Genomic DNA, 26,580 nt, shown 5'->3' on the forward strand with positions numbered 1-26,580 from the left:
ATAATGTCAATATATGGTTTTCAAAGTCAATATGTAGTGAGTTTGACACCATGTTGTAGGCTATAAATAAGCTGGTGGCGTGATGTAGTGGAAAGAGCATTGGATTTGCATTTAGGAGCCTTGGCTTTGAATCCCAAGTTCAACATTTACTAGTTTATGATCTTGGGAAAGTTAATGTTTTGAGCCTTAGTTTGCTTACCTATATAATGAGCACAGTATCTTGCACATGGTAAGCATATAATAAATTCTTTCTGGCTATCTGACTTGACTAGATGACCTTCAAGGTCCCTTGTAGTTCTCAAATTCTGTGGGACCACCTTTCCCTAGTAGATTCAAGCTGTGTCATTGACCTCTGCCTGACTGCTTCTTTCACTAAGATCCATGAACTGATGTGCTACCTTTCTTACATGTGATTGGTTTTCTCTTTAAGTAAGAGGTAAATTTCTTCCCTGATTTGACATGTCTTTCCTGAACTTAGGAAATGTACAAACTTATACAATTTATCTGATCCTGCCTCTAGTATGGATTCCTGAAAGGCTTGTTAAAAGGATGAAAGTAAGGAAAGGGGGCACAAGAATTCTAGACCAAAGCTCCCCACATCCTTTACCTGCCTGTGCCTGTGTTAATTGTGTTGGCTGTTTCTACTGTGTATTTGAGACCCTGAATTTTCTATTTCCCATCCCTTTCTGCTTCTTCCTGTCAGTATCTGGGCAGTGTTTAACAGAGTAGCTAGCTATCCTCCAAATGGTGAGGAGGAAAAAAAGTCCTAATAGCAGTGAAAAGTAGAAAGAAAATTGTAGGCACCATAATCTATAGTGATAGTAGCTTTCTTTTACCAAATAGAAATGCCAGAAGTTAGCAGCAGGGGGAGCAGTCCCCTTATATAGGTTTAAATGTCTTCCCACTCCTGATATTTAGTATCCTGCAGCTGTTATCAGGATAAAAAAAAACCTACAGGAAAGTTTCCCCATAGGTGGGCTTAAATGGAGAATTCTTACTAAAAGCAGTTGCTATCAGGTATAGACTTTTTTCCCCTTTAGCTGTTCCATACATTTTGACCACCTTAAAAAAAACAAACAAAAAAAAACAATGGTGGGCACATAGCAAGTGCTTAAAAGATGTTGTAAGTTTTAAGTTCACATTTTAGTAGCAGATCATGGTTCAGTTGCTTGAGTCAGCTTTTATAAAAATTTCCATGTGATACTGACTGGAAGCAAGGTGGTACACCATAATAGTAACAGGAAAATTAAAAAGAGGTCTTATTTGAGGGGGTGGGAGGAGAGGAAGATAACGAGTTCAGTTTTGGACATATTTAAGATGTCCACAGGATGTACAGTTCAAGATATTTAAAGGCATTTTGACATGTAAGATTGAAGGTCAGGAAAGAACTTAAAATTGGACAAGTAGATCTGAGAATCATCTGTATAAAGATGATCATTAAAACCACAGAAGCTGATGAGATCCCCAAGTGAAATAGTATTGAAGGAGAAAAGAAGGATGCCCAGGATGGAGCCTTGGGGACCTCCTCTTAGATTCAGTAAAGGACAAAGAAAAGAACCAATCAGACCAGTCAGATGAGAGAACCAGGAAAGAGTCATGTCATGAAGACCTCGAGAAAAAAAGAGTATCAGTAAGAGGATGGTCAGCAGTGCCAGAGGCTCCAGACAGGTCAGCAAGGATGAGGATTGATTATGTTGGGCAGTTAAGAGATCATTAACAACTTTGGGGAGAGCAGTTTTGGTTGATTGCCAAGGTCAGAAGCTTGACTCACAGAGTTGAGAGTAAGAGGAAAAGAAGTCCAGATATCACTCATTGTATGAAGCCTGTTTAAGGAGTTTAGGCACAAAAGAGAAGAGAAATATAAAACAATAGACATGAGCATGTTTGTAGGTAGTGTAGATAAGCACCATTAGATAAAGAAAGTAGAAATGATGGAGCAAACTGCTGCAGAAGACAGGATAGAGTGGGATCACTTGAATATATGTAGAAGCATTTGCCTTATCAAGAACAGCCACCTCTTCATGTGCAATAGGGATGAAGGAGGTGATGGTGGCAGAAGGTATCCAAGTAATATGAAGGGAGACATGAAAGTTCTTGGCAGATAGGCCCTTTTTTTTGAGTAAAATATGAGGCAAGGTTCTCACAGGAGAGGGTGAAGGGAAGAGAAGGTGTGGAAGGTTGGGGGAAGGCTAAAAAAGTTTGGAAAAACCACAGTGAGATATTGCATATTTTCAGGAGTTATAAAAGGATTATCTTGCCACTGGGTAGGTTCATTTGAGATTATGTAGCAAACTTCTAGTGGACTTAGTATGCGTGATTTTATGATTTTTTGTACCTTCATTCAGTAGTAGGAGAGCAAAATTGAAGGCAGAAGAGGGTGGGAGTAATCTAGATCTGGCGTTTAAAGGGGTAAACCTGAATAGGATAAAGGAGCAAGTGGCTTGAGAGAAATGGATAGTACAGACTTAATCTGGCTTATCAAGGGGTCAGGATATGGAAGGGAAGAGAGTGTAGCCAGTGTCAGGATACTGGTCTGGGAAAGAATTGAGGGGTGGATGAATTAGAAGCTATGGCAAGGATAAAGAAGATGTTGTAGAGTTCCAAGGCAGAGATGTGGAAGCATAACAGATCATGGTCATGTTTCAGTGTTCATAAACATGCATATGTCTATGATGATGGCAAAATCAAGAGTATGACCATTTCTATGTATAGTTTAGGTGGGATGGAAGAATAAGTCATGGAAAATGAGTAAGTTGAGGAATTGGGTGTTGTTCTACCTTCTGTTTAAATACTTAAAGTCTTTAACATCAGTTACAGACAACATAATCTTCCCGTCTTTTAGTGAGTCTTCTCCAGGTTAGGGATGATTTTTCCTGAATAGAAGTGTAATAACTCTTTCAAGATAAATGGCAGAAATTCTCTTTGCCTCTGCTGAGTGGGTCTATAGTGCTTCCAGAAATCTTGCCTACCTCTTCAACTCAAATCTCCAGCTGTAACTACCATTAATAAAGGCCAGAGTTCTGGTTATAATTAGTAACATTTTCCTTTCATATTCTTGAGCAGGAATAGTGAGTTCTTTCATGCAATCTTCATTCCGCCTAAACTGGTCTACTGGGTGTTTCCCAGTCTTCATTTACTGACTTCTGCATGGTCATTTTTTGTGAAGGTGTGATGTAGAGCTGACAAAAAGGTATACTCCTTTCTATTCTCATTCATTTTTTCCCCAGAGATCGATCATATCTAATGTTTCTAAAATGCAATTCATCTCCTTATATTTTTCTTATTTATTTTATTCTTAGATTTTTCTAGCTCTGAGAGGGGAAAGTTAAACTCCCTCATTAGTATAGTTTTACTGTCTATTATCTCCTGTAATTCATTTAACTTTTCCTTTAAGAATTTGGATGCTTTGCTATTTGGTGCATATATGTTTAGTACTAATAGTATGGCATTGTGGTACTTTTTAGGAAAATGTAATTTCTCTTATCTCTTTTAATCAGGTCTATTTTTGTTTTTGCTTTGTCTGAAATCTACCTTTTTGCCTTTTTTATTTCAACTGAAGCATAATAAATTGTGCTTTAATGTGTTGCTTGTCAACACAATATTGTAGGATTCTGGTTTCTAATCCCCTCTTTGCTTCTGTTTTCCAAATCAGTTCATTCCATTCAGATTCTCAGTTAGGACTCTCTTAATCTGCCCTTGAGTCTCATATTTAAACATTTAGTTTTCTATTCTTCTTTAGTCTTTTTTATCAGGGATGTTTACAAGTCTTCTATACATTGAAGGTCTATTTTCCCCTTTAGGGTTATGCTCAGGATTTTGCTGGGTAGGTTATTTCTGGTTATAACCCTAGCTTTATTTTGCCTTCTAGAATATCATATTCCAACCCCTCTACTCCTTTAACATGATAGCTGCTAAATTTGTGTGGCTTCATGATATTTGAATGATTTTCTGACTGCTTGAAGCATTTTCTCTTTGACCCAGCTCTGGAATTTGGCTATGATATTCCTTTCAGTTTTCATTTTGGCATCTTTTTTAGGAGGACGTTGGCAAATTCTTTCCATTTTTTCTTACCCTCTGATTCTAAGATTTCTGTACAGTTTTCCTTGATAATTTTTTGGAATATGGTGTCTAGACTTTTTTTCTTCTCAAGGCTTTCGGGTGGTCCAGTAATTCTTAAGTTATCTCTTCTCGATCTGTTTTCCAGGTCAGTTGTTTTTCTGATGAGATATTTCACATTTTCTTCAATTTTTTCATTCTTTTGACTTTGTTTCATTCTTTCTTGATGTCTCATGACATCATTAGCTTTTACTTGCCCAATCCTAATTTTTAGGTAATTATTTTCTTCAGCGAACGTTTGTGCCTCTTTTTTCCATTTAGTAAATTCTGCTTTTTCAGGGAGTTACTTTCATCAGTGAAGTTTTGTTTTTTTTTCTTTTTTTACTATTTGCCTAATTCCGTTTTTTGAGTTCTTTTCTTTAGTGAAGTTTTATATATCTTTTCCCCAATTCTGGTTTTTAAGGTTTTAAGTAATTTTTTTGGTGTACTTTGATTTTTCTTAATATGATTGTTTCTTTAAAATACACATACAGCCAAAGTAAAAAAGTAAAATTACGTGCCTTTTTATTGAATCAAGAATCTTCTATCTCTCTAAGCGTCACTTGCACTTTACTTTCAATGGACTTAAACATTGTCTCCTTAGAGATGGACAAACTCTCCTGCTTACACAAGACAAGCTCTCAGAGGTCAGAGGAAGCAGCACAAAGATCACTCTTAAGGTCCTTCTGAAGAAATTTGCTTTCAATTATGAGATATAGGAGATGCTGGCATAGGACCACCTAGCATGGTGTGACCACATCAAAGAAGGCACCACATTCTGGGAGCAGAGCAGAATCTCAGTAGCACAAAGGAAATGTGAAATGTACAAATCTAAAGACATCTCCAGTCCAATTGTTCAGATGGATTATTTGTGCCTGACCTCTGGTAGAGTCTTCTGAACTCATATTAAACTCACCAGCCACAGAAGTACACATTGTTCCTTGACTCCAGCATGATGATATTGTACTCTTTGAGAGTGAAGAATGAACAACAGCATATCATATAGATTATTAGAGAAAATTTTCCATGACAAAAATACCCCATTTGTGTTTGGCCATTAAGAGGATGTTGATTACCTTTATGAAAATAATTTTGGAATATTGAGGATAAAGATTATTTTTAAAAAGCTAGTCATCTGTGCCTGTCATTCCTGTTACTCCTTTGTGATTCTTTCATGTCTACAAGATTATTCTGAAAGTTGTGTGAAGAATAGGTAGGAAAGGTGAGAGACTTAAGATAAGGAGATAATATCAAGAAGTGATGATAACTGAAACAAAGGTGGTGGCAATAAAAGTGGACAGAGGAGGTTGGATGTGGAAGATTTTGTGAAGATTTATTAAACAGGACTTGCACATGTGGATCAGGAGGATGGAAGAGTTGATGGCCTGGAAACTTTGAATCTCTGTGTAATTGGGAGGATAGTACTGTGATCAACAGAAATAAGAGAAATATTGAAGGACAAATAGATTTTTGGAGAAAGATTTAGATCACTTTTGGACACAGTAAGTGTGAGGTATCCATGTGGATATACATTCAAGTCAGCCAACAAGCCTTATTTAAGAGCTCATCCTGTGTCAGGGCTACACTGAAAATGTGCCTAGTGAATTTCTACTTATCCTTTACTTTTTTTTTCAAAATTTATTAATTTATTTGTTTTCAATTTTCAAAAATCACTTCCACAAGTTCCAAATTTTCTGCCTCTCCCTCCTCAAGAAGGCATGAAGTCTTATATGATTTCTACACATATGTTCCTATTAAACACATTTTCACAATAGTCATGTTGCATAGATGAATTAAAACAAATAGGAAAAACCATGAGAAAAACATAACAAAGGAGAAAATAGTCTGCTTCATTCTTCGTTCTGACTCCATAGTTTTTTCTCTGGATATGGATGGATGTTTTAGGTTCTTGCATTGCTGTGAAGAGCCGAGTCTTATCAAAAACATTCTACACACACTGTGGCTGTTAACAGTGTGTGATGTTCTCCTGGCTCTGCTCACTTCACTTAGCATCATTTCATATAAGTCTTTTCAGGTTTTTCTGAAGTCCGCCTGTTCGTCATTTCTTATAGCACAATAGTATTTCATTACATTCATATATCACAGCTTATTAGCCATTCCCCAATTGACGGGCATTTCCTCGATTTCCAGTTCTTAGACACCACAAAAAGAGCTGCTATAAATATTTTTGTACATGTGTCTACCCATCCTTTAAAACCCAGTTTAAATGCTACCTGCCTTCCCTTATCCTTCTCAAAGGGATAATGATTTTTCCTGTCTTCAGCCGTACGAGTAGTTGATTTTGTACTTTTCTAAATGTACTTATTGATCTATATTACATGTCACAGCCTCCTAATGAATTGTGGACTCAGTGAGGGCAGAGACTGCGACTTATTTAAAATTCATATCCTTAAGGACCTAGTACAATGCTCTGTACATATAGGTATTTAATAATTGTCAGATTGGATTGAAGTAAAGTGAAATGAGTTGAATTTGTTAAAACCCTAATTACAGCTCATCTTATGGTAAAACCTGAGATTCAGATTTTTTTTTTTACAGTGGTCCTGGAAACTTCATAAGGACATTATTCTAGGAAATATTATTTCTCTTATTTTAAAATGAAAATCAAATCCATGGCACAGTGAGCTGATTTGGTTACCAGTGAACATATGTTGTTCTAAATGCAGATAATTGAAGACCACTACAATGGATTCTCCATTGTGGTACATATGAGTATGTACTTCTACGATCTTACTTGGGTGATTGTATTTAGAATGATCTTGGAAGATGTAAATATACAGTTTAAGATAATAAGAAAATACCATGGGTTGCTATGTTTGAAGGAGGTACTGTATTTTAAAAGATAATTATTTAATCACATAGCATTCCTACAATTGTCCAGGTAATCTCAAAGTTAAAGTGCTTGAGACATTGTTTTCAAACACCCCTGAACCCTAATTGAGATTGGTTGCTGTTGCCTTTGTTTAGATGAAAATTCAGGAGATGGTGAATTAGATCTTAATGGAATTGATGACAGTGAAATCGATAGGGTAAGCTATTTTTATTCTATTCTTATACTTTACCCTTGAAGAAGAAAATGCTTTTAATTCATTTCTGTAAATTATATGTGACACACTTTTCAGGTATTTTTACTTTTGTGAGATTCAGGCCAGTGCTGGATCTAAATGATGCTTTTTGCAAATCTGCCCAGTAGGTTTACTTGGTTTTTCAATAAGGCTACAAACCAGAAGGGTAATGTCATTCTAGTCATAGTGGGAATTCAATGTGTTGAAAGTTTTTTTACTTTTTTGTTTTTGAAATACTTAATTTTGTTTAGAATTCTTGAAACGATTTTATAACATAGACCCTTGAGTATAGTATATGTTGCCCATAATATGTGTTCAGTCCATTTTTGTTGATGTGAATCAAATGTCATGGTAATATCTGTTTATTTTATTTGTTTGGCTGTACTTTGCATAACTGAGAAGTTAGAAATCTTAATACCAGGGTGCTGTTTGTAGTTTCTCTGATTACTGATTGTCATGATGGTCTTTTATGGTACCATCTACTTTCATAGCATCAGGAATACTACTCTCATGCTCTGTCTTCTTCCAGACATGCTTTGCTACTAAGGTAGACTTATTAATTCTCAGAGGCTCAGATATACCAGTCAATGTTATGTGACACTGGCTTGGTGATCAAAAAGTTCAATGCCTTTTCCTAAGCCCCTGTCATACTACCTAGGACGGTGGACTTTGGTGCAGTTAAGTTCACAAGTGAGGAATCATGAGGAGGACGCTGTAAAATTGCAAGATTAAATTTTTTTTAAAGGTTGGATTGAGAAATACAGTTCAGTAATAGCAAATACATTACCATCAGAAATACAATTTCAGGGAGCTTCTGATTTTAAAAAAAGGTATTTCCAAGTTAGTTGCCCATATAATGTTTGACATAGCCAAATTTAATCATGTAAGATAATATGCACTGCCTTCTCAAATCATCCCTTGTATTGTTAATTTAAAAATTCATGGTGAAATTTTCCTCTGTATTTTGGTTTTCTTCTCATTTTGTTTTCAATAGCAATTACTTTATAAAGTTTTCTTTAAAAAAAAAAAAAGAGAAAAAGTGAAACAAAGTACTTATGACAGATGGTTTTCTTCCCAAATATATTTTCATATGTTTCATGAAAAATCTAATGTTTTTTCTCATTCTCATGAATATGAGGTCATCTGTTAAACGTCTCTATTTTCTTTGGTTTTTATTAGTTCTACCTTTCATTATAACCCATTAGTCCCAAGTTTGTGCCTAGATCAGTTGTTCTTGATTTGCAGAAATGGCATGTATAGTTTAGTATGGGAAGGAATATATGAGAAAATATCAAGTCAGCAGTTTTGTCCTTGAGGATGAAAGTTGGGTTCACATTTCCAGATAGACTCTAGGTATACTTTTCTCTTGTGTTGCAGTTTCATTTCATTCCTTTAATGACTTTATGCATTTAAATATGCTTTTTGTTAATAGTTTTGAGATATATTAAAATTCTGTTTGCTTTTTAAAAGTTAATAGTTGGAAAGAAATTGACTTTATTTTGTCCTCAGTATATTCTCAATGAAAATGAAGCACAAATCAAAGCTGAATTATGGATGAAAGAACATGCTGACTACGTAAAAGAACAAAAGGGTAAGCAGTTATTCCTAGTCAGTGCCTCTCCAAACATGCTATGAAATATTGTCCAATTCTGTCATTCATGCTGGTTGCTTTTTTCGTCTTTTTAGAAAAAGAAGCAAGGATAGCAAAAGAGAAGGAACTTGGCATTTATAAGGAGCACAAGGTAGAAAACATTCTAATGTGTTTTGAAAGATTGTTTGTTTTCCAGTAAATCTCTTAAATTTATAAGGGTCTTTTGTTATTTTGTTATTTGGCTAAAGAATTCATGGTTCCAGACTCAAAGCAGTGTTTTACTGACATTAGAAAGTGTAACTAATAATGCACAGTTTGGTAACTGTTATATGCTGTATATTCCAGATTTCCTCATAGAAAATACTTCTGTCAGCGAATTACATTTATGTGTGCTGGCTTGTACTTTTGAAATGAATTTTTTCAACATGTAAGAACAAAATCCATATATATATATATATATATGTATTCGAATTCTAAAGAAAAGGCTCCATACAAGAAGGACTATGATGTGGTAGAAAGAGCCCCTGAATTGGGAGTCCACAGACCTGTGTTGTACCCTGTATCTTTAATTGAATGACTTTGGGCAAATCCCTTCTCCCCTCTGAGCTAGAGTATCCTCATCTTAAAGTACAGAGATTGTACAAGATGGCCTCCAAATTCTCTGCCTGCTTTGATATTCTATGATTTTATATTTCTAAAAGAATTTGAAATGAGAAAAGCTGTTATTTTCATTCTTTAGTAACTTTAGAGAAACAATATTGTTGCATCTGTCATAAATCTTATTTCTTTTTTCCAAGGAGCTTTGCTTAGCTCTTCAACTTATTGCTTAAACCAGTTATATTGCTCTTTCCATTATATTTTAAATCATTTATAGTTTGGGTAATTAAGCAGGAGAAAATGCTACAACAGACAGCACTGATGTGTAAGAATTTATGGTGCCTTCCTGGTTGGAACGTTTGTTTCTCCTTCAGACACTTAGCAATTAAAAGTAAAATTTGTTGCTTAATCGTTTCAATAATGTCCGACTCTTCCTGACCCCATTTGACTTTTCTTGACAAAGATGCTGGAGTGGTTTGCCATTGCCTTCTCCAGCTCATTTTACAGATGAGGAGACTGAGGCAAATATGTTTGTGTTCCCAGGGTCACACAGCTAGTAAGCGTCTGAGGCTAGATTTGACCTCAAATCTTTCTTACTCTAGGCCAGGCCTGCACAACCTGTGGCTCACCAAAGGATTTTCTCTGTATTTCCTCTACATTTTTCGCAGGCCATCTTCCTTTGGTGGGCCATAGGTTATACAGGTCTACTTTAGGCCCAGTTCTCTATCCACTGGAGACAGAGCAGCCTAGCTGCCCCATAAGTAAAATACACAATAGATTACTACTCCAAATGTTCCTGATACTGAAAAGTTTTTTCCTCCAAGAAGTATGGGTTTATGCCAACAGTGTGTGACATAAAGCTTCCTTTTTTGCAATTTCTTGAGTAGATTTTACCATTTTCTTAGTTTGTGATTTTTTTTTAGATTCATTTCTTTAGTTTTCCTACCCATCTTAAGTAGGGTTGAGGGGTTGGTTATTACTTGTAGACTATCCATTGTCTTTGAATTGTGATCCCCCATTCCGAAGTTTGGGCTCTGGCTGCTGGTATTCTCTACATGTGAATGTAAACATAAAAGGCATTTGACCTGAACTAAAATTTCCTGGATTGTCCTTGGTGATTTTAGGGCACAATATATACTATAATGAGAGAGAAAAAGGCTTTTTTTTGCTTTCAAATTCTAGGGCATAGCATAGGAATTTTAAATGCTGAATTTAACTGAAATTTAGCTGAATTTAAACTAAATTTAAATTTGAATTAAACTTATGGTAATAATTTACCATATTTGAATTTAAACTTTAATTCATTTAACTAAATGTTTAGTATATTTAATATATTATATATTTATTATATAAATATTTATTAACTTTTTTACTGACAATTTATATGAACTTAAGTGAGAAGAGTAAGAAAAAAAGATGGAATTAGAAATAGCCAGAAAATAGGGAAATAATCATGAGGACAGGGGAAAGGAAAAAATAGAAGAGGATCCAGTGGTACCTTGATAGCTGAGAGAGAGAGCTAATAGCTCAACAACAGATGGCTTTACATTTTGTAGTCCCAGCTGTCTCATCATGTTCTCATACTGTTGAATTCTTCCATAGCTCCAGACTGGGAGGGAGGTCAAGGTGTTTGTAAGGGTATATTACGGTGTCTGTGCTTCAAGGCTTTTTGGCACCCTTTAATTCTTGTGGCTGCCTCTGTTTACTAGGATCTCTATTGGCCCTGCCCAAGCACAAATGTTTCTTAAGGTTGTATAGATCTTTGTATCCAAATGGTTTAGCAAGTTAGAAACAAGATGTGGTGGAAGATAGTAGACTGATTTAACCTACCTAAGACTGGCGTTACCGTTGCCTTAGTTTGTGATTTTTCTTTTTCTGGGTTCATTTCCTTACTTTTCCTACTCATTTTGAAAATCGCATTTCGTTAAACATAGACCATGTTGTTCTTGGCTGATGAGCACAGTTACATTACTCTATAACACATAGAATCTTTTTCTAGTATACTAATGAAATTATGCTAAAAGCACTTCACCTGATATAGTGAATGCATCGATGAGGTGCTTGGGTTTTTGTCTGTGCCATTCTTACCTGAAGCCATGCTGGCCCCCTCTAAGCTTACCAATACTGTCATGGAGCTTGTCCTTCCCATACTGAGTTGTTTGGGTTTTTTTATTCCTATCTAGTGACAATAACAATGTATGGCTATGAAAGTTGGACTATAAGGAAAGCTGAGTGCTGCAAAATTGATGTTTTCAGATAGTGGTGCTGGAAAAGACCTATGAGAGTCCCTTGGACAGCACAGAGGCTAAATTAGTCAGTACTTAAAAAAATTAGTTCAGGCTATTCACTGGAAGATCAGACACTGAAGGCAAAACTTAAATACTTTGACCACCTAATGAGAAGACAACACTCATTAGAAAAGACCCTGATATTAGGGAAGATTGAAGGCAAAAGGAAAAGTGGACACTAGAGGATGAGATGGATGGATAGTGTCCTGGAAACAATGAACATGAACTTGGATTTTGCAGGATAGTGATGTGCCAGGTGTGCTGTGGTCCACAGGGTCCTGAAGAGTAAGCCATGACTAAATGATTGAACAACAGCAGCAGCATCTATCTAGTGACAGGTGCATTAGTGTAGTAGCGGAGGTGGGACTGAATATTAGTTTTCAACCAAAACAGATATAAGTTAAAACTAAGTTATAAAGTTATAAAAGGGTTATAAGTAGAACAGCCTTTTGCTTCCAACGACACTAGTGGCTTTGGTAATTGATGGAAAACTAATTTATCCTGGGGCAGTTTATTTATCTATTTTAAATTTTTTTATGAACTTAACTTTAAATGTCAACAAAACTAATATAAATACATTTACACCCATAAATGTTAGCATATCAATTCCATAGTAACTTTTCAGTTGCTTATTTTTTATCTGCCTCTTTCCTTTTAGCTGAAGACATTTTAGGTGGACCATAATTGTTTAATACGTATTTGGCCTAGATAATTATTAGAAGTACCAGGAGGATTGTTAATGATTTTTCATTACTTTGAATCAGCATCTCTGGCCCTGTGACCTACAGTTGGAACTAACTTCCTTACTCTGTCAAATGTCCAGTTACTTAATTTATTAGGGACCTGTTGATAGAATGCCTAATTATGAGTCATCAACTCAACCCTTGGTTGCTAGTATACTTCCATTTATTTATATCTTGTCCAAATCACTGTTTTTATATTTCAATTAAGCCAAAGAAGTCTTCCAAAAAACGGGAGCCCATCCAGGCCAGCACTGCAGGAGAAGCCATTGAAAAGATGTTGGAACAAAAGAAAATCTCAAGTAAAATTAATTACAATGTACTAAGGGACTTGAATAGCAAAGGAAGTATGACCCCTAAGAGGGAGAATGAGCAGCCTAATGAAAGCAGCACCAAGAAGCTGGCACGCAGAAAATGTCCTGCAAGCAGGACTCTAACAGACCCTCTGAGCAGCAACATGGGAAAAAGGTATTGTATGAATTTGCTTTTTAATTTTTATTGCCTCGTTAGTGTTGTGAGTTTGAGTGATTTGAGTAACATAAACATTCTTAATGCTCACAAATGCTTGGCTTTTTCTTTTGGAACTGACTAGCTGCTTCACTACTCTCACCAAATTTACCTCAGTTGAATTGCTTAGATTTGTTCAGTAAAACTTGAGTATAAAAATGAGTTTATTTTTGATAATGTGGAATTTGTTTTAAATTAAATTTGCTCTTCTATGACTTAAGGAATAACATTGGAGACAAGAGACCTCTTTTCAATTTCTATCGTCACAGTATAGCTTGGGCAAGTGACTTCTACATATATAGAATGAAAAAAGTCATTAGACTACTTAATTTCTGAGTTCCCTAAAATCACATAATTCTGTTCTCCATCTCCAATGTATGTGTGAGCTAAGTGAGATGCTTTTTTTAAATTAAATTTTATTTTCCTTTTACAAATATCTATCTTTTCTCCCTCCCACTTCTCCACCTCCTCCATTGAGAAATCAATAAAAATATAACTTCTTTTATAAACGTGTATAGTCAAACAAAATGAATTCCAGAATTGCCCATGTCTAAAAAACAATTGTCTCCATCTGTGCTCTAGAGTACTTCGCCTCTTTATCAGGAGGTGAGTGGTATATTTCATATGATTATGCCGGAATTGCAGTTGGTTACTGTGTGGATCCGAGTTCCTAAGTCTTTTAAATTGTTTCTCTTTACAATATTGTTATTCTATAAATTGTTCTTCTGATTCTTTTCATTCTACTCTGTATCAGTTCACACCATTTGTCCCAGATTTCTCTGAAACCTCATTTCTTTCTTTCTTTTTTTTTCTGGAGGGGGGAAAGGCAAGGCAGTTGGAGTTAAGTGACTTGCCCAAGGTCACACATCTTGTAAGTGTCTGAGGCCAAATTTGAACTCAGGTCCTCTTAACTGCATGGCTGGTGCTCTACTCACTGTGCCACCTGCCCCTGAAACCTCACTTCTCTCTTTTTTTTAATTGAATTATTTTATTTGTTTTCAGTGTTCGACAATCACTTCCATATATTTTAGATTTTTTTCCATTCCCTCCCCTTCATTCCCTCCCTGAGATGATGTACAATCTTATATCGGTTCTACATGTACATTCCTATTAAATGCATGTTCCATAGAAGAATTAAAATGAATGGGAGAAACCATAAAACAAAACAGAATACAAAATAAAATGGTCTCTTTCTATCTGCAGTCTAATTCCATAGTTCTTTTTCTGGATGTGGAAGGCATTTTGCCTCAAGAGTCCATTGGAAATTTTTTAAGTCCATGCATTTCAACGAAGTACTAAGTCTACCAGAAAAATTCCTCACACACTGTGGTTGTTGCTGTGTACAAAGTTCTCCTGGTTCTGCTCCTTTCACTCAGCATCAGTTCATATAAGTCTTTCCAGGCTTCTCTGAAGTCTACCTGTTCATTGTTTCTCATAGCACAATAGTATTCCATTATGTTCATGCACCACAACTTGTTCAGCCATTTCCCAATTGATGGGCATCCCCTTGATTTCCAATTTTTGGCCACCACAAAGAGAGCTTCTATAAATATTTTTGTACATGTGGAACCCTTTCCCATTTCTATGGTCTCTTTGGGATAGAGTCCTAAAAGTGATATTGCTGGGTCAAAGGGTATGCACATTTTTGTAGCCCTTTAGGTATAGTTCCAAATTGCTCTCCAGAATAGTTGGATCAGTTCACAGCTCCACCAACAACGAATTAGTGTTCCAACTCTCCCACATCTTCTCCAACATATATCATCTTCCTGTTTTGTCATGTTAGCCAATCTGATAGGTGTGATGTGGTTCCTCAGAGCTGTTTTGATTTTCATCTCTCTAATCAATAGTGATTTAGAGCATTTTTTCAAATGATTATAGATAACTTTAATTTCTTCCTCTGAAAATTCCCTGTTCATATCCTTTGACCATTTATCAATTGGGGAATGACTTGTATTCTTGTACATTTGACTCAGTTCCCTATATATTTTAGAAATGAGGCCTTTATCACAGACACTAGTGACAAAAATTCTTTCCCAATTTTCTGCTTCCCTCCTCATCTTGGTTGCATTAGGTTTGTTTGTGCAAAAACTTTTCAATTTAATGTAATCAAAATTATCCATTTTGCATTTCATAATGTTCTCTGTCTCTTGTTGGGTCATAAATTTCTCCATTCTCCATAAATCTGACAAATACACTATTCCTTGCTCCCCTAATTTGTTTATAGTATCAATTTTTATACCTAGATCATGTATCCATTTGGACTTTATTCTTGTGTACAGTGTCAGGCATTGGTCTATGCCCTGTTTCTGCCACACTGTTAGCCAGTTTTCCCAGCAGTTTTTGTCAGACAGTGAGTTCCTATCCCAGAAGCTGGGGTCCTTGGGTTTATCAAACAGTAGATTGCTATATTCCTTAACTACTGTGTCTTAAGTACCTAAACTATTCCACTGGTCTACCCGTCTATTTCTTAGCCAGTACCAAGTGGTTTTGATGATTGCTGCTTTATAATACAATTTGAGATCTGGCAGGGCTAGGCCACCTTCCCTAGCATTTCTTTTCATTAGTTCCCTTGATATTCTGGATCTTTTTTTCTTCCGGATGAATTTTGATATTATTTTTTTTTTAGCTCTAGAAAATAATTATCTGGTAGTTTGATTGGTTTGTCGCTGAATAAGTAAATTAATTTAGGTAGAATTGTTATTTTATTATATTACCTAGGCCTACCCACAAGCAACTGATGTTTTTCCACTTACTTAGATCTGACTTTATTTGTGCAAAAAGTGTTTTGTAATTGTGTTCATGTAGTGCCTGGGTGAAACCTCATTTCTTAAAAGCACAATGTTATTCCTTCATATTGTATGCCCTAACTTGTTCAGCCATTCCCTGATTGATGGGTTCCCCCTCGGTTTCCAATTCTTTGCTTCCACAAAAAGAGCTGTTATAAATATTTCTATATATGTGGGCCCTTTTCCTCTTTCTCTGATCTCTTTGGAGTACAAATCTAATAGTGGAATCATTGAGTCAAAGAGTTTAATAATTTAATAACTAGTTTTTTACTCATAGTTCTAAACTGCTTTCCAGAATGGCTAGACCAGTTCACAGTTTCACCAAAAGAACTTTAATTTGCTTGTTTTCTCACAGCCCCTCCAGCATTTCTTTTTTCCTTTTTTGTTTGCTTTGCAAATCTGTTGAGTGTTGGGTGGAACAAAGAAGCTAGATGGCACAGTGAATAAGTGCACTGGGCCTGGAATAAGAAAGACAGAGGTTCAAACCTAGTCTCAGAGCTTAAAAGCTGTGTTACCCTGGACTGGGCACTTTAACTTCAGCTGCAGTTTCAGTAGGAATAATAATAGCACCTACTTTCTATGGTTATTGGGAGGATCAAATGAAATAATACTTGTAAGCATTTGGCACATAGAAGGCACTTAATAAATGCTTATTCCCTCCCTCCATTTCACCTTTCAAAAGCACATTCATTCTTTTATATGCTTTTTTTTTTTTTTTTTAAGAATGACTGTGCTGTCAAAAGGACTGACCATATCATTAGGGTGGAGATGATTTTCACCTGTGACTTTTTCCTTTTTTGCAAGGTAGAGAAGTAGGGCTTTCTCTTGGTTAGAACACTGTAACAATGTAGCCACACTGGCGAGCTCAGCTTTTGATTATTAGTTCTATCCCATGGTCACAAGCTATATCCAATATATAAAAAATTCATTCTTTTGGAGTTCATGTGTTAATGTCATCTGAGCAGGGCACATATACCTTTGCTGCAGGAAACAACTCAGAGCACATACTCTGCCCATGGTCAAGTCATTAGCATCAGTATTTTTACATGAATTTTTTCAGACATACAGTTATATTGTCTCCCGATTGAAATTTCATGCAGCAAAAGGGAAGAGTCATTAGCAAAATCATGAATTAGATATTAGTTTATAATTCTGTTTTGATAAATGGTTAGGTTAAGTCACTTCTTATGTCTTTATTAACAGTTGGCTTCATACAATGGAAGTCAAGGGTAAGATAACAAACTCCTTCAACCTCAACTACAATGAAAATAGTTCAAAAAATAATCAAGCCACGTAAACAGGATTCAAAAAAAATTAAAAATCCTTTGTCTTTTCTAGCATGAACTTATCTAGATTCATTCCTTCGCTTGTAACTTTCTGCCTAACTTGTTACCATGGTGTCCTGGATAAGGATGTACCCATCTAAGGTGTGTGGACATCATTTGTTGTTGTTTGTGTTTTGTTTTTTGTCAGGGAGGCAGGAGTGTAAGGGCTTGAAAGGGTATACTTTGGAGTGGAGATGAGCTTGTCATAACAAAGACCAGTGAAACATAGAGTGGACATGATATGAAAGTGATAACCCCATCCATTAGGCCAGAGTACCTGCTCCCTAAGTGATGGTTCTACTTTCTTCCAGTTTCTAGAAATGTATGCTTGCAACTTTTTGTAGTATAGCTAGCTATACCTCATCCTCTACACCTAACGGCTCCCTGGTGGTAGAATTTAGTGAACAGGCAGATTCATCCTAAACAATATCTGGTCACTGGATTCAGGTGACTCTGGAGGAGAAGTGAGTTTCTCTGATGGCATGGTCTGTGGCAACAAAGGACAAATACATTACAAACAGGGATGCAGTGACTTTTGTGCCTTCAGGCACAGCCCTTGAGCTTTTGGGTTCAGGTTCAGAGACCTTTCTGGAAACTGACCGAAAGGGGAATCAGTTCATTCCCTCTCAGATGGTGTGTCCTACCTTCCTCTTTCTTTATCCCACCATTCTTTGTTTTGCTGTTATTCAGTTGTTTCATTCGTGTGCTACTCTTTGTGAGCCCCCGGGGTTTTCTTCTGGAGTGATCTGCCATTTCCTTCTCCAGTTTATTTTACAGATGAGGAAATTTAGGCAAACTGAGTAAAGTGGCTTGCTCAGGGTTACAAAACTAGTAAGTGACTAAGGTCAGATTTGAACTTAGATTTTCTTGAATTCAGGAACTCCAAGCCCAGCCCTCTATCCACTGTACCCCTAACTACCTTTGTTTTGCTGAGCTCTGTTCAATGCTAAACTTAGTTACTCCAGAAAGTACGTGTTTAGAAATTACCGTTTGCCTTGGTCTTGCCATAAATATTCAACAGGTTACATTTTAAAGTTTGTCTCCTCTGGCAAAAGCTAAAGACAATATTTGACATATACCAAAGGCTACACGTACACAGGACACTTTTTTTTAATTCAGCATTTTCATATCCCTGGTGGTAAGGAGGAAAAAGGTATATAGTGCTTAGACATCAGAGCCCAGAGAGATGCCTCGCTGTTTCTGCTTTCAGAGAAGCAAGGGGGCTGATAGGACAATACTGAATGTCTGTCTTAATCAATTTGGTGATATTTAAGTCTTTTAGTTGAGGGAGGAGGAAGGAAGAGAGGATCACAGAGGGGAGCAATCAGCTGCAGTTTCTTAGATCAATTCTATATTTTTATCTTCAGTGTAATAATAATTATATCCCATCCTCATTAAAAAAAATTTTATCTCTGAATCTCTGTTTTTTCTAAAAGTTGACCTTTAAATGTAATAGCTAAATATGGGTACCGAAGAGTCAGTTGACTTAGCCTAGATCCTAGTAAGCTACATGCACAGAGAGTATAGTATCAAAAGTATAGTTTCCAATTAGATCACTAGTTTCCTTGCCTTCTTCCTCAGAGTATTCTAAAGGGAAAGATGGAAGAAAATAAGAAATTAGTGTGACAATACAGTAATCATATGGGATTATTTTTCAAGATCAACAATGATGTTTAGATGCATCCAGCACTATGGTACCCTGAACAATATTATTTTATAATAATGCCTTAAGTGCATTTATAACCTGGCCTCAATGTTAACATTGTATGAAACCTTGGTGTAATATTATTCAGATAACTACCCAGGGTGCAGTCCATGAAATTGTATGTCTCCTGTACTGTTGTTTTGCCTGAATTACAACCTGCTCTCACCCTTTTTAGTTGCCATCACTACTAGTCTCATCTGTGAGCCAATGAGGTGAATACAAAAGACAAATACAGCCCATCCAGGTATTTTCATAACTAATATGTGTTATCACATTGAATAAGTCAAAAATCATTTATTAAACACCTACTATGTGCCAGGCAGTGTGCAAAGGGATATAAAAACAAAAGCAAAAGACAGGCCCTGCTCTCAAGGAGGTCACTATCTAATGTTACATGTCAGAATAGTTTCAAAGCATCTTTGCTCTTGTTTTCAAAATTCAAGTCTGATTTGAATTAGGACCTACCAGCAGATATTGAAACAGAGGCATGTTCAGTACTTTGCTTTAAATTAATTCAGTCCTCTTAACCCAGAGTGATTACATCCCAGCTGAAACAACTTGTAGGTATGAGCACAAAACCACCTTTACTAACATTTTGAAAAATTATAGAGAAAGGGAGAAGCTCCAAAAGACCAAAGATGAGTAATTATTATGTTTTCAAAATTAGGAAGGAAATTGTTCCTGGAAAAAAATATGGACCTTAAGTTTGGTAGCAGTGATCAACAAAATTCTAAAATCAAACAGATGACTTGGAAACCCTTAGAAAAGGAGGTGATGATCACTGGGACATGATTCAGTAAGAACAAGTCATATAAAATTAGTCTAATTTCTTTCATGAAGAAGGCTGCGAAACAGGTTGGTTAGGGAAATATGTATCTACGTGTGTGTATGTGTGTGTATATGTACTGTGTATGTTAATTTTAACATGATATTTAACAGGCTCACTCTTGTTTTTCTAGACAAGATGGAGAAATATGAACCAAAAATTCAGTTAGGTAGATTCTTTTAGTTCTTACAAACTCCTAACTTCTATAGCATCCCCTAACTGGACTGTAGAACAACTTGAAGACCTTTTGATACAGGGTTTAGCATATTCTATTTGCCACTTGAAAGGGAACGAAGCAATAGTACAATTTTTTTTTTCAAAAGAGAAACTACAGAGCTCAGGATAGAAATAAATAGAATAGAAGATGATAGAACAATTGAATTGATAAAATGAGGAACTTTTTGTAAAAGATCAATAAAATTGAGAGGAAAATTCAAATCAACAAAATTTCAAATAAAAATGATCACGGAATTTAGAAGGAACTATATATAGGTCCAAAATAATATATACAAAAGAAGTTAAAATAACATTAGGAAATAGTGTGAACTACCAACAAATTAGAAAACTTAAAGAAAATAGTTGATTTTTAGAATAAATTTTAAGTTATGAAAATTGACACAATAGCAAATTTATCATTTAAATAGCCCAACCTTGGTGTAAAGAAATAAGCCAAGTCAAAACCTAGGCAAGATGGATTTAATATCCTTTCAAATCTAAAGAACAAATAATCCATATATTGCATAGATTATTTAAAATTAAAGAAAAAATATGGAACCTATGTAACCATCTAGGCTGCAGGACTTCGTTGATCTTTGCCTTTATTAGTAGATAGGGCCAGAGACTCACCTTTCCTACTATGTGTCCCCCGAGAACACTTCTTCAGGGAAGTACAGTACCTGGTTCACTTTTCCCCTTCTTTTATACTTGTGGGTTTGAATTTGCATGTTGATGTCCCCTCCAATACCCTTACTCCCCAGTTCTTCACTCTTCTCAGTGCCTATAATTTACAGCTTCATTCTTCTATAATCAAAATGTTGAGTAAAACAAAGGGCAATGGAAAGACTTAGTTGGTGTAACCAGGCTGCAGTATATTGTCAATGATGACTTTTAAGTAAAAAGTAATGTAAAAGATATTATCCAGCATATATAAGCTTGGAAAAGAGGTTGGGCAGGTCACTTAATGAGAGTGAGACATAGACAACCTGAGTGTTACACTGGTACCTATAGTTATTAAAAGACCTAAATAAAAGTCTCTGACATTTGGAGTACAGTCATTTCATGGGGATCAGAATGGAACATTTCTAAATCTTAATAGCTGGAATCTCAAAAAGCTGGTAGTGACTGCTTTTATTTATTGTAATTTTTCAGTCACACCCAACTCCATGTTCCCTAAATGGAAGTTTACCAAGATTTCTGATATCAGTCCTAAAAACTGCTGAGAGATTTGTATCCAGTTACCCTCCTCCCTCTCTTACTATCTCACTTGTCCTCACTTAACATGTAATTGTGACACTTATCACTTTCTCTCTCATAACACAAATCACAAAGTCTACACATTTCATATACTACTATAAAAGCCTAAATCACAGATATTCAGGAGCTAGCTTCCTACGAGCTTTAGATACTCTCTCACTAGACTGGAGGTCACAGTTCACTACTGAAGATGGGAGCTTGTAAGCTTTCATCATCTCTGGACACAGAGGCTATTTCTTCAGAGTCCAATGACCTGGTCAGGTCTTCTTCCAAGAAGCCTCCCTGAGCCTCCCAGCTGAAAGTGATAGCTTGATCATTGAATTTTATCATAGCATTTTATAGGATCTCTCCTTTGCCATTATTACTCAACTTTTATCCATGTCCTCTCCAAAGTTTGCCACAGGGATTCTTTGGGCTAGAAATTTTGCTTGCTTTGTTCTAGCATCAAGAAAGCACCAGTGGAACACTGTGGGCACATAATCAGCCCATCTTCGCTCTTTCATACAATTCTTTGATAACAACCTTTACTATCTTCCTTATATTGTAGTTTTTCATGTACATGTCATATACCTACTATTAGATAACCTCATTGAGGGCAAGAAATGTATAATTTTTTTGTCCTTGTATTCTTAGTGCCTAATATAGTGTCTTTCACAAAAGTCTGGGGATAGAGTTTGTGTGCCAGGTAAGTCTGGTTGGATATAACTTATCTAAGATTGCTGGTAAAATTTTCAAAGACTAATAAGCCAGAGATCCTAAAGACCTTCCCACCTCTATGGATTATCTTGATTAGTCATTGTAATTTTTTTTATAATCTTCTCAGTTCCTCCATCTGACCATTGTCTCCCATTCTATTATTTTTCCTTTTGTCTCACCTTCCTCTTAACCTAGTCTGTCCTCACCACAACCTTCACTTACATCACTGATTCACATTTAATGGTTTGCAAACCCTCATGTGGATTTGAGCTGATAGTCCAAGGGGTTTGTGCTAAAAATCCTTTTGAATCTTGACTCCTCTCAATTTTGTCAGCTCTCTTTCCCAACTTTGTAGTGTCTCCAAATTCGATGGGCATGTCATATGTTTCCTTTATCCAAATCATTGATAAAAATCTTAACTAGCTCAGGACCAATCATAAATCCCTAGGCATTTCACTTGAGACTTCCTTCCAAGTTAACATAAAATTAATAATCACGACAGACTCTCGGTCTGGATATTCAAGCAATTTTGAATCTGAACTGCTTTTATAGAGTCCATATGTCCAAAAGTATATCATAAATTACTTTTACAGTATTTTATTATAAAAATGTATAATTTAATAATCCTGACAAAAAGAAATTGAGGTTAATTTGTCATCATGAAGCCATCCTGTTTCTTTGTGGTCATTGTTTCCCTTTAAAGATGATTACCTACCTTGCTTTTAATTATACTTTCTAGAATTTTGCTGGCAATCTATTTAGGTCATTGTTCTATAGTTTTCAAAGTTGTTTCTCCTCTGTTTTGAAAATTAGGACCTCTTCTCCAATCCCATAGTAAAGGAAGGGCTTTTAATATGGTGTTTATAAACTTGGTTCTTTTTCTTATTTTGATAACTATATTTCTGAACAGTTTTTTCCCTTATCATCATATGTATTCTGATTTGTGAATTTTAAAAGATTCTTATAAGAGTTCCTAGGTTTCTCTACATTTGCAAAGAGTTCATGCTCCTAATTGACACATTCTTTCTTATACCATTGACAGTGACTCAGTATTCACATTGGCCTACTTCCTTCAGTAAAAACTGTTATGTAATTCATGTTGGGACTGCAACTCATTAAGGGTAGCTATATTCTTTCCTAGTACCTCCATACTTAAGTATCACCTCTCCATTGGCCATTTTTTGCTTTACTATTTCCTTTCAAAAGATTACTCTCTTTGCTAGAGAAAATAAATAAAATAAGAGTTGACTCTATCATCCATTTCTTCCACCTTAAACCTTAAAGCACTATATGAATGTTAAATATTACCATAATTTATTCATCTCCTAATCTAACTGTACTAACTTCTAGTCTATAGCCATCTCATCTACAAAAATAACTTAGTAAAATTTTGTCAAATGTTAATTGAAAAATAAGGTAAATAATATCTCTGACATTTCCATGATCTCCCAGTGGAGGAAGGAAGAAGGAAATGAGATTAGTCTGCTGTGACCTGCCTTTTCTTCATGATGTCATGATAGCTCTTCATCATTAGTTCTTTCTTTAGCAGAAGCTTACTAATCATCTCATTAATAATCCATTCTAGAATTTTGCCATTAGTCAAAGTCAAGTTCATTGGCTTATTAGCCTCTACTCTCTTCTGTCTCAGGTCAAACAAAATAGTAATCTGAGGCACATTTCTTTGAGTAAAATAACATTTTGTCAGCATGGTATGCTGCTTGTAAATAAAAAAGCATCAGTGGCTCTGCTTCTGGCCAAAGACCATGAGCAAAAAGACAGCTTCCCTTTTATAGGTTTTGGGGAGTATAGAAAAAAGAACTGAGGTGACATGGGGTTGAAAGAAACATGATTGGTTACAGAGCTGAAGTGCAAGAAATAATATGATTGGTTGGAAGTTTGGTAATGAAGGGCCAACAGTGATCTACTCTGTCTGTCTCTCTTGAGGCTAAGGGAGTGCTCATTGTTGAAGTCCAGGTACAAGATAGGGGCCCAGATATTTTGGACAGCAAACCAGACATTCTTGAAGGGATAGCTTGATTTCAGAGTTAAGTGAGCAAGAAGACAACTTAAGTAGACTATTTTTTCCTAGTTATTTGGTTGTGAAAGGAAAAACCTATATCAGTCTAATCCTATATGAATAGGACAGTAGTTTGAGGAGATGATAAGAGTTAAATGAGGATTGTTTTTCTTTATATGATGAGGAAGTGGTGAGACCCAGGGCATGTTTGTAGACTGCAGTAAAAAGGGATAAATTGATTAAAGTTGAGGAGAGTGATTTTCAGGAACAATATGCTGAAAAATACCGGGGGATTTCATCTTAGAATTGGATAAAATCAAAATGAAATTTGTATTTAAAAAGATATAGATTTAAAAAATCAAAGAGATCAATGCTTAAGAGAAGATATGTACCCCAAATCTTTAAAACATACTACAAAATGATCATCACCAAATTTGTCTAGTACAAGAAGCAGAGAAATAGATGAATAAAACAGAACAAGTATATTATCATATCAAAATGACACAAAATAGTAATGTTTGATAAACCTATAAAAATACAAACTGGACAAAAGAGCCATTATTTAACAAATGTGCTTGAGGAAACTTGTTAGCAATATGGCAGGAAATGGATTTAGAAACACTCTTCATGCTACATGAAATTCCTGCTAGATGATAGACTTAAACACCAAAGCATTTCTTTAGGACAGGAAATTACCAGGTGAACTACCATACTTCCCTACTACAAGTCAGCACATTCTCTGAAATTTATGGTCTAAATATAATATAAAGAATTGCCTAGATCTCTGAGAGGTTAAGTAGCTTGCCTGGTTCCTATAGCCACTATGTGTCAAAGATAGGACGTAAGCCCAGGTGTTCATATGTCCTAGGTTGCCTCTTTGTCCATTATACCACAATATATCTCAGACATAAATAATCTATTAAAAAAGATGGAAGACAGTAATAATGTATTTAACTTGTTGAGAATATGAAAAGCCTTTTTTTTTGACTAAATAGAAATATAATTATTTTGGACAGGACAGATTGACTTGGTTACATAGAAACAAGAAAAAAGAAGAAAAAGCAGTATATTGAAAAGACAAAAGATGAAAAAGCATTTGACATATAATAGATTAAAAATGTATTTAAGTTGCCATTGAAAGTTTACAAAGCCAGTTCCTAATCTTCAGTGGGTAAATGGTCAAAGACTATAATGAGGCAAGAAAAACTGCATATGGTAGTGGAAACAGTGCTGGATCTGGAGTCAGAGAACCTGGATACTGGTTTGCACCAAAGAATCAAAACAAAATCCATGTGGCAGAATTGTAGTTGGTCTCTCAATGCCAAATTAAAGCACTTCTCTTTAGAATTCACAGTTTCTTCAGCACAGTTATTAGACAATTCTAATATTCCTAGAATCTGCCTTGGTTTGATGTCTCTCGTTGTAGGCTCTCAATACCATTCCTCCAAGAGTTCAAATCCTCACTCAGCTACTTCTTAGCTGTACGTATCTGGGCATACCTCATTTAAATATGCCTCAGTTTCTCTGTAAAATGAGGATAACAGTATCATCCACTTTGAGTGCTGTTATCAGGGTTGTTGTGAAGATCAAATGCAATAGCATGTAAAGTGTGTTTCAAATCTAAAAACAGTGATGAGATAGGGATAAAGCAGATGAGAAATAACTATTGTTCAGACTACAAACATTCAGTTAGTGGGAGATTATCCAACTTAACCTGTAGACATTATCTATCGTTATATATTATCTTGGAGAGACCCTACAAATGGACGATTAAGCTGTACCCAGAATTAATCAGGAAGAAATTTACAGTTATTTTAATGATCAGAAAATAAAAGTAGATTTTTATTTTTTATGCTGAATTTCATGAACAAGGGGGAAAAAACACCATAAAATAGAACAGAAAAAGATGGTAGAGTTCTGTGCAAAAACCACAAATCCCTGTTATATACAGCTTGTGAGTTTTTTTTAAGTATGTAATGAACTCAACATGTTAGTTTTCAAAGCAGTCCTGTTTCCCTGTTTCCTTATGAGCTTTTTTCTGTACATTAAAAAAAAAAAAGAAAAGTCATTCAGCAACCCCATTTTCTTTCTTTTTTTGGAAACACTGTCTCTAGGAAACCCCTCAAATCCTACCTGCCCCCCCTCAAACCCCCAAATAAAAAGAAAACTACAATCTTTATAACAAGTAAGCATAGTCAAACAAAAACAGATCCACACATTAGCCATATCCAAAAAATATATGGACTTTATTTATGATTTGTTATCCACACATTTTTGTTTAATCATTGCTATAACCCTAATTGGAGTGACCAATGCTATACAAACTGTCTTACTTTGTTATGACCATCGACATCAAGCAGCCCAAAAGAAGTATCAAAGTGAGGAGTGGTTGAGGGAAAATACACACACCATTGCTAAAATGGCAACATTGTTTTTTTCTGAGAGGAACTTTCCAGCTATACCAATAGCCTGGTTGAGCAAGTGGGCCATGTAACAAACTGTTGAACTTCCCGTTACAGAAGTCTGATTATCAGTTTTCCTGTATGGAAGAACAATACCCCATTGGTTCAGCTAAATACCTCAGGATACTGTTGATTGACCATATACTCTGAACCTGAAAAACTACTTTAATCAAGTCTGTACACTAGAAAGGGATGGGGGTGGAGTGAGATGGGGGGTATCTGATATAAATAAGCAGTCTCCCTTAGCCAGCTAACACATTTCTTTTCCTTTCAGTTTGGCTACTCACTTTATTTGATCTCCAGTCTTATGGACCTGTTGATGGGTGAGATTCTCCATGAGTTCTCTAGAAACCCAGAATGACAAATTTGCCAGCATGGCCATTTAG

General features: G+C 35.7%; 1 protein-coding gene across 2 annotated transcripts in view; it reads left to right on the forward strand.

The window, feature by feature from the left end:
- Positions 1-26,580, forward strand: part of BRF1 (BRF1 general transcription factor IIIB subunit) — a 166,747-nt gene that overhangs the window by 123,018 nt on the left and 17,149 nt on the right. For both annotated transcript variants that reach the window (XR_011971825.1, XM_072629827.1), the window contains exons 12-15: positions 7,084-7,145; positions 8,691-8,772; positions 8,868-8,923; positions 12,609-12,865. Coding sequence is in view for 1 of the 2 variants with exons in the window: in XM_072629827.1 (XP_072485928.1) it covers positions 7,084-7,145; positions 8,691-8,772; positions 8,868-8,923; positions 12,609-12,865 (457 nt within the window). In the remaining variant the exon portion in view is untranslated. The remainder of the gene's footprint in view (positions 1-7,083; positions 7,146-8,690; positions 8,773-8,867; positions 8,924-12,608; positions 12,866-26,580) is intronic.

The sequence above is a fragment of the Notamacropus eugenii genome, chromosome 1, assembly GCF_028372415.1.
Source record: "Notamacropus eugenii isolate mMacEug1 chromosome 1, mMacEug1.pri_v2, whole genome shotgun sequence".
NCBI lineage: Eukaryota > Metazoa > Chordata > Mammalia > Diprotodontia > Macropodidae > Notamacropus > Notamacropus eugenii.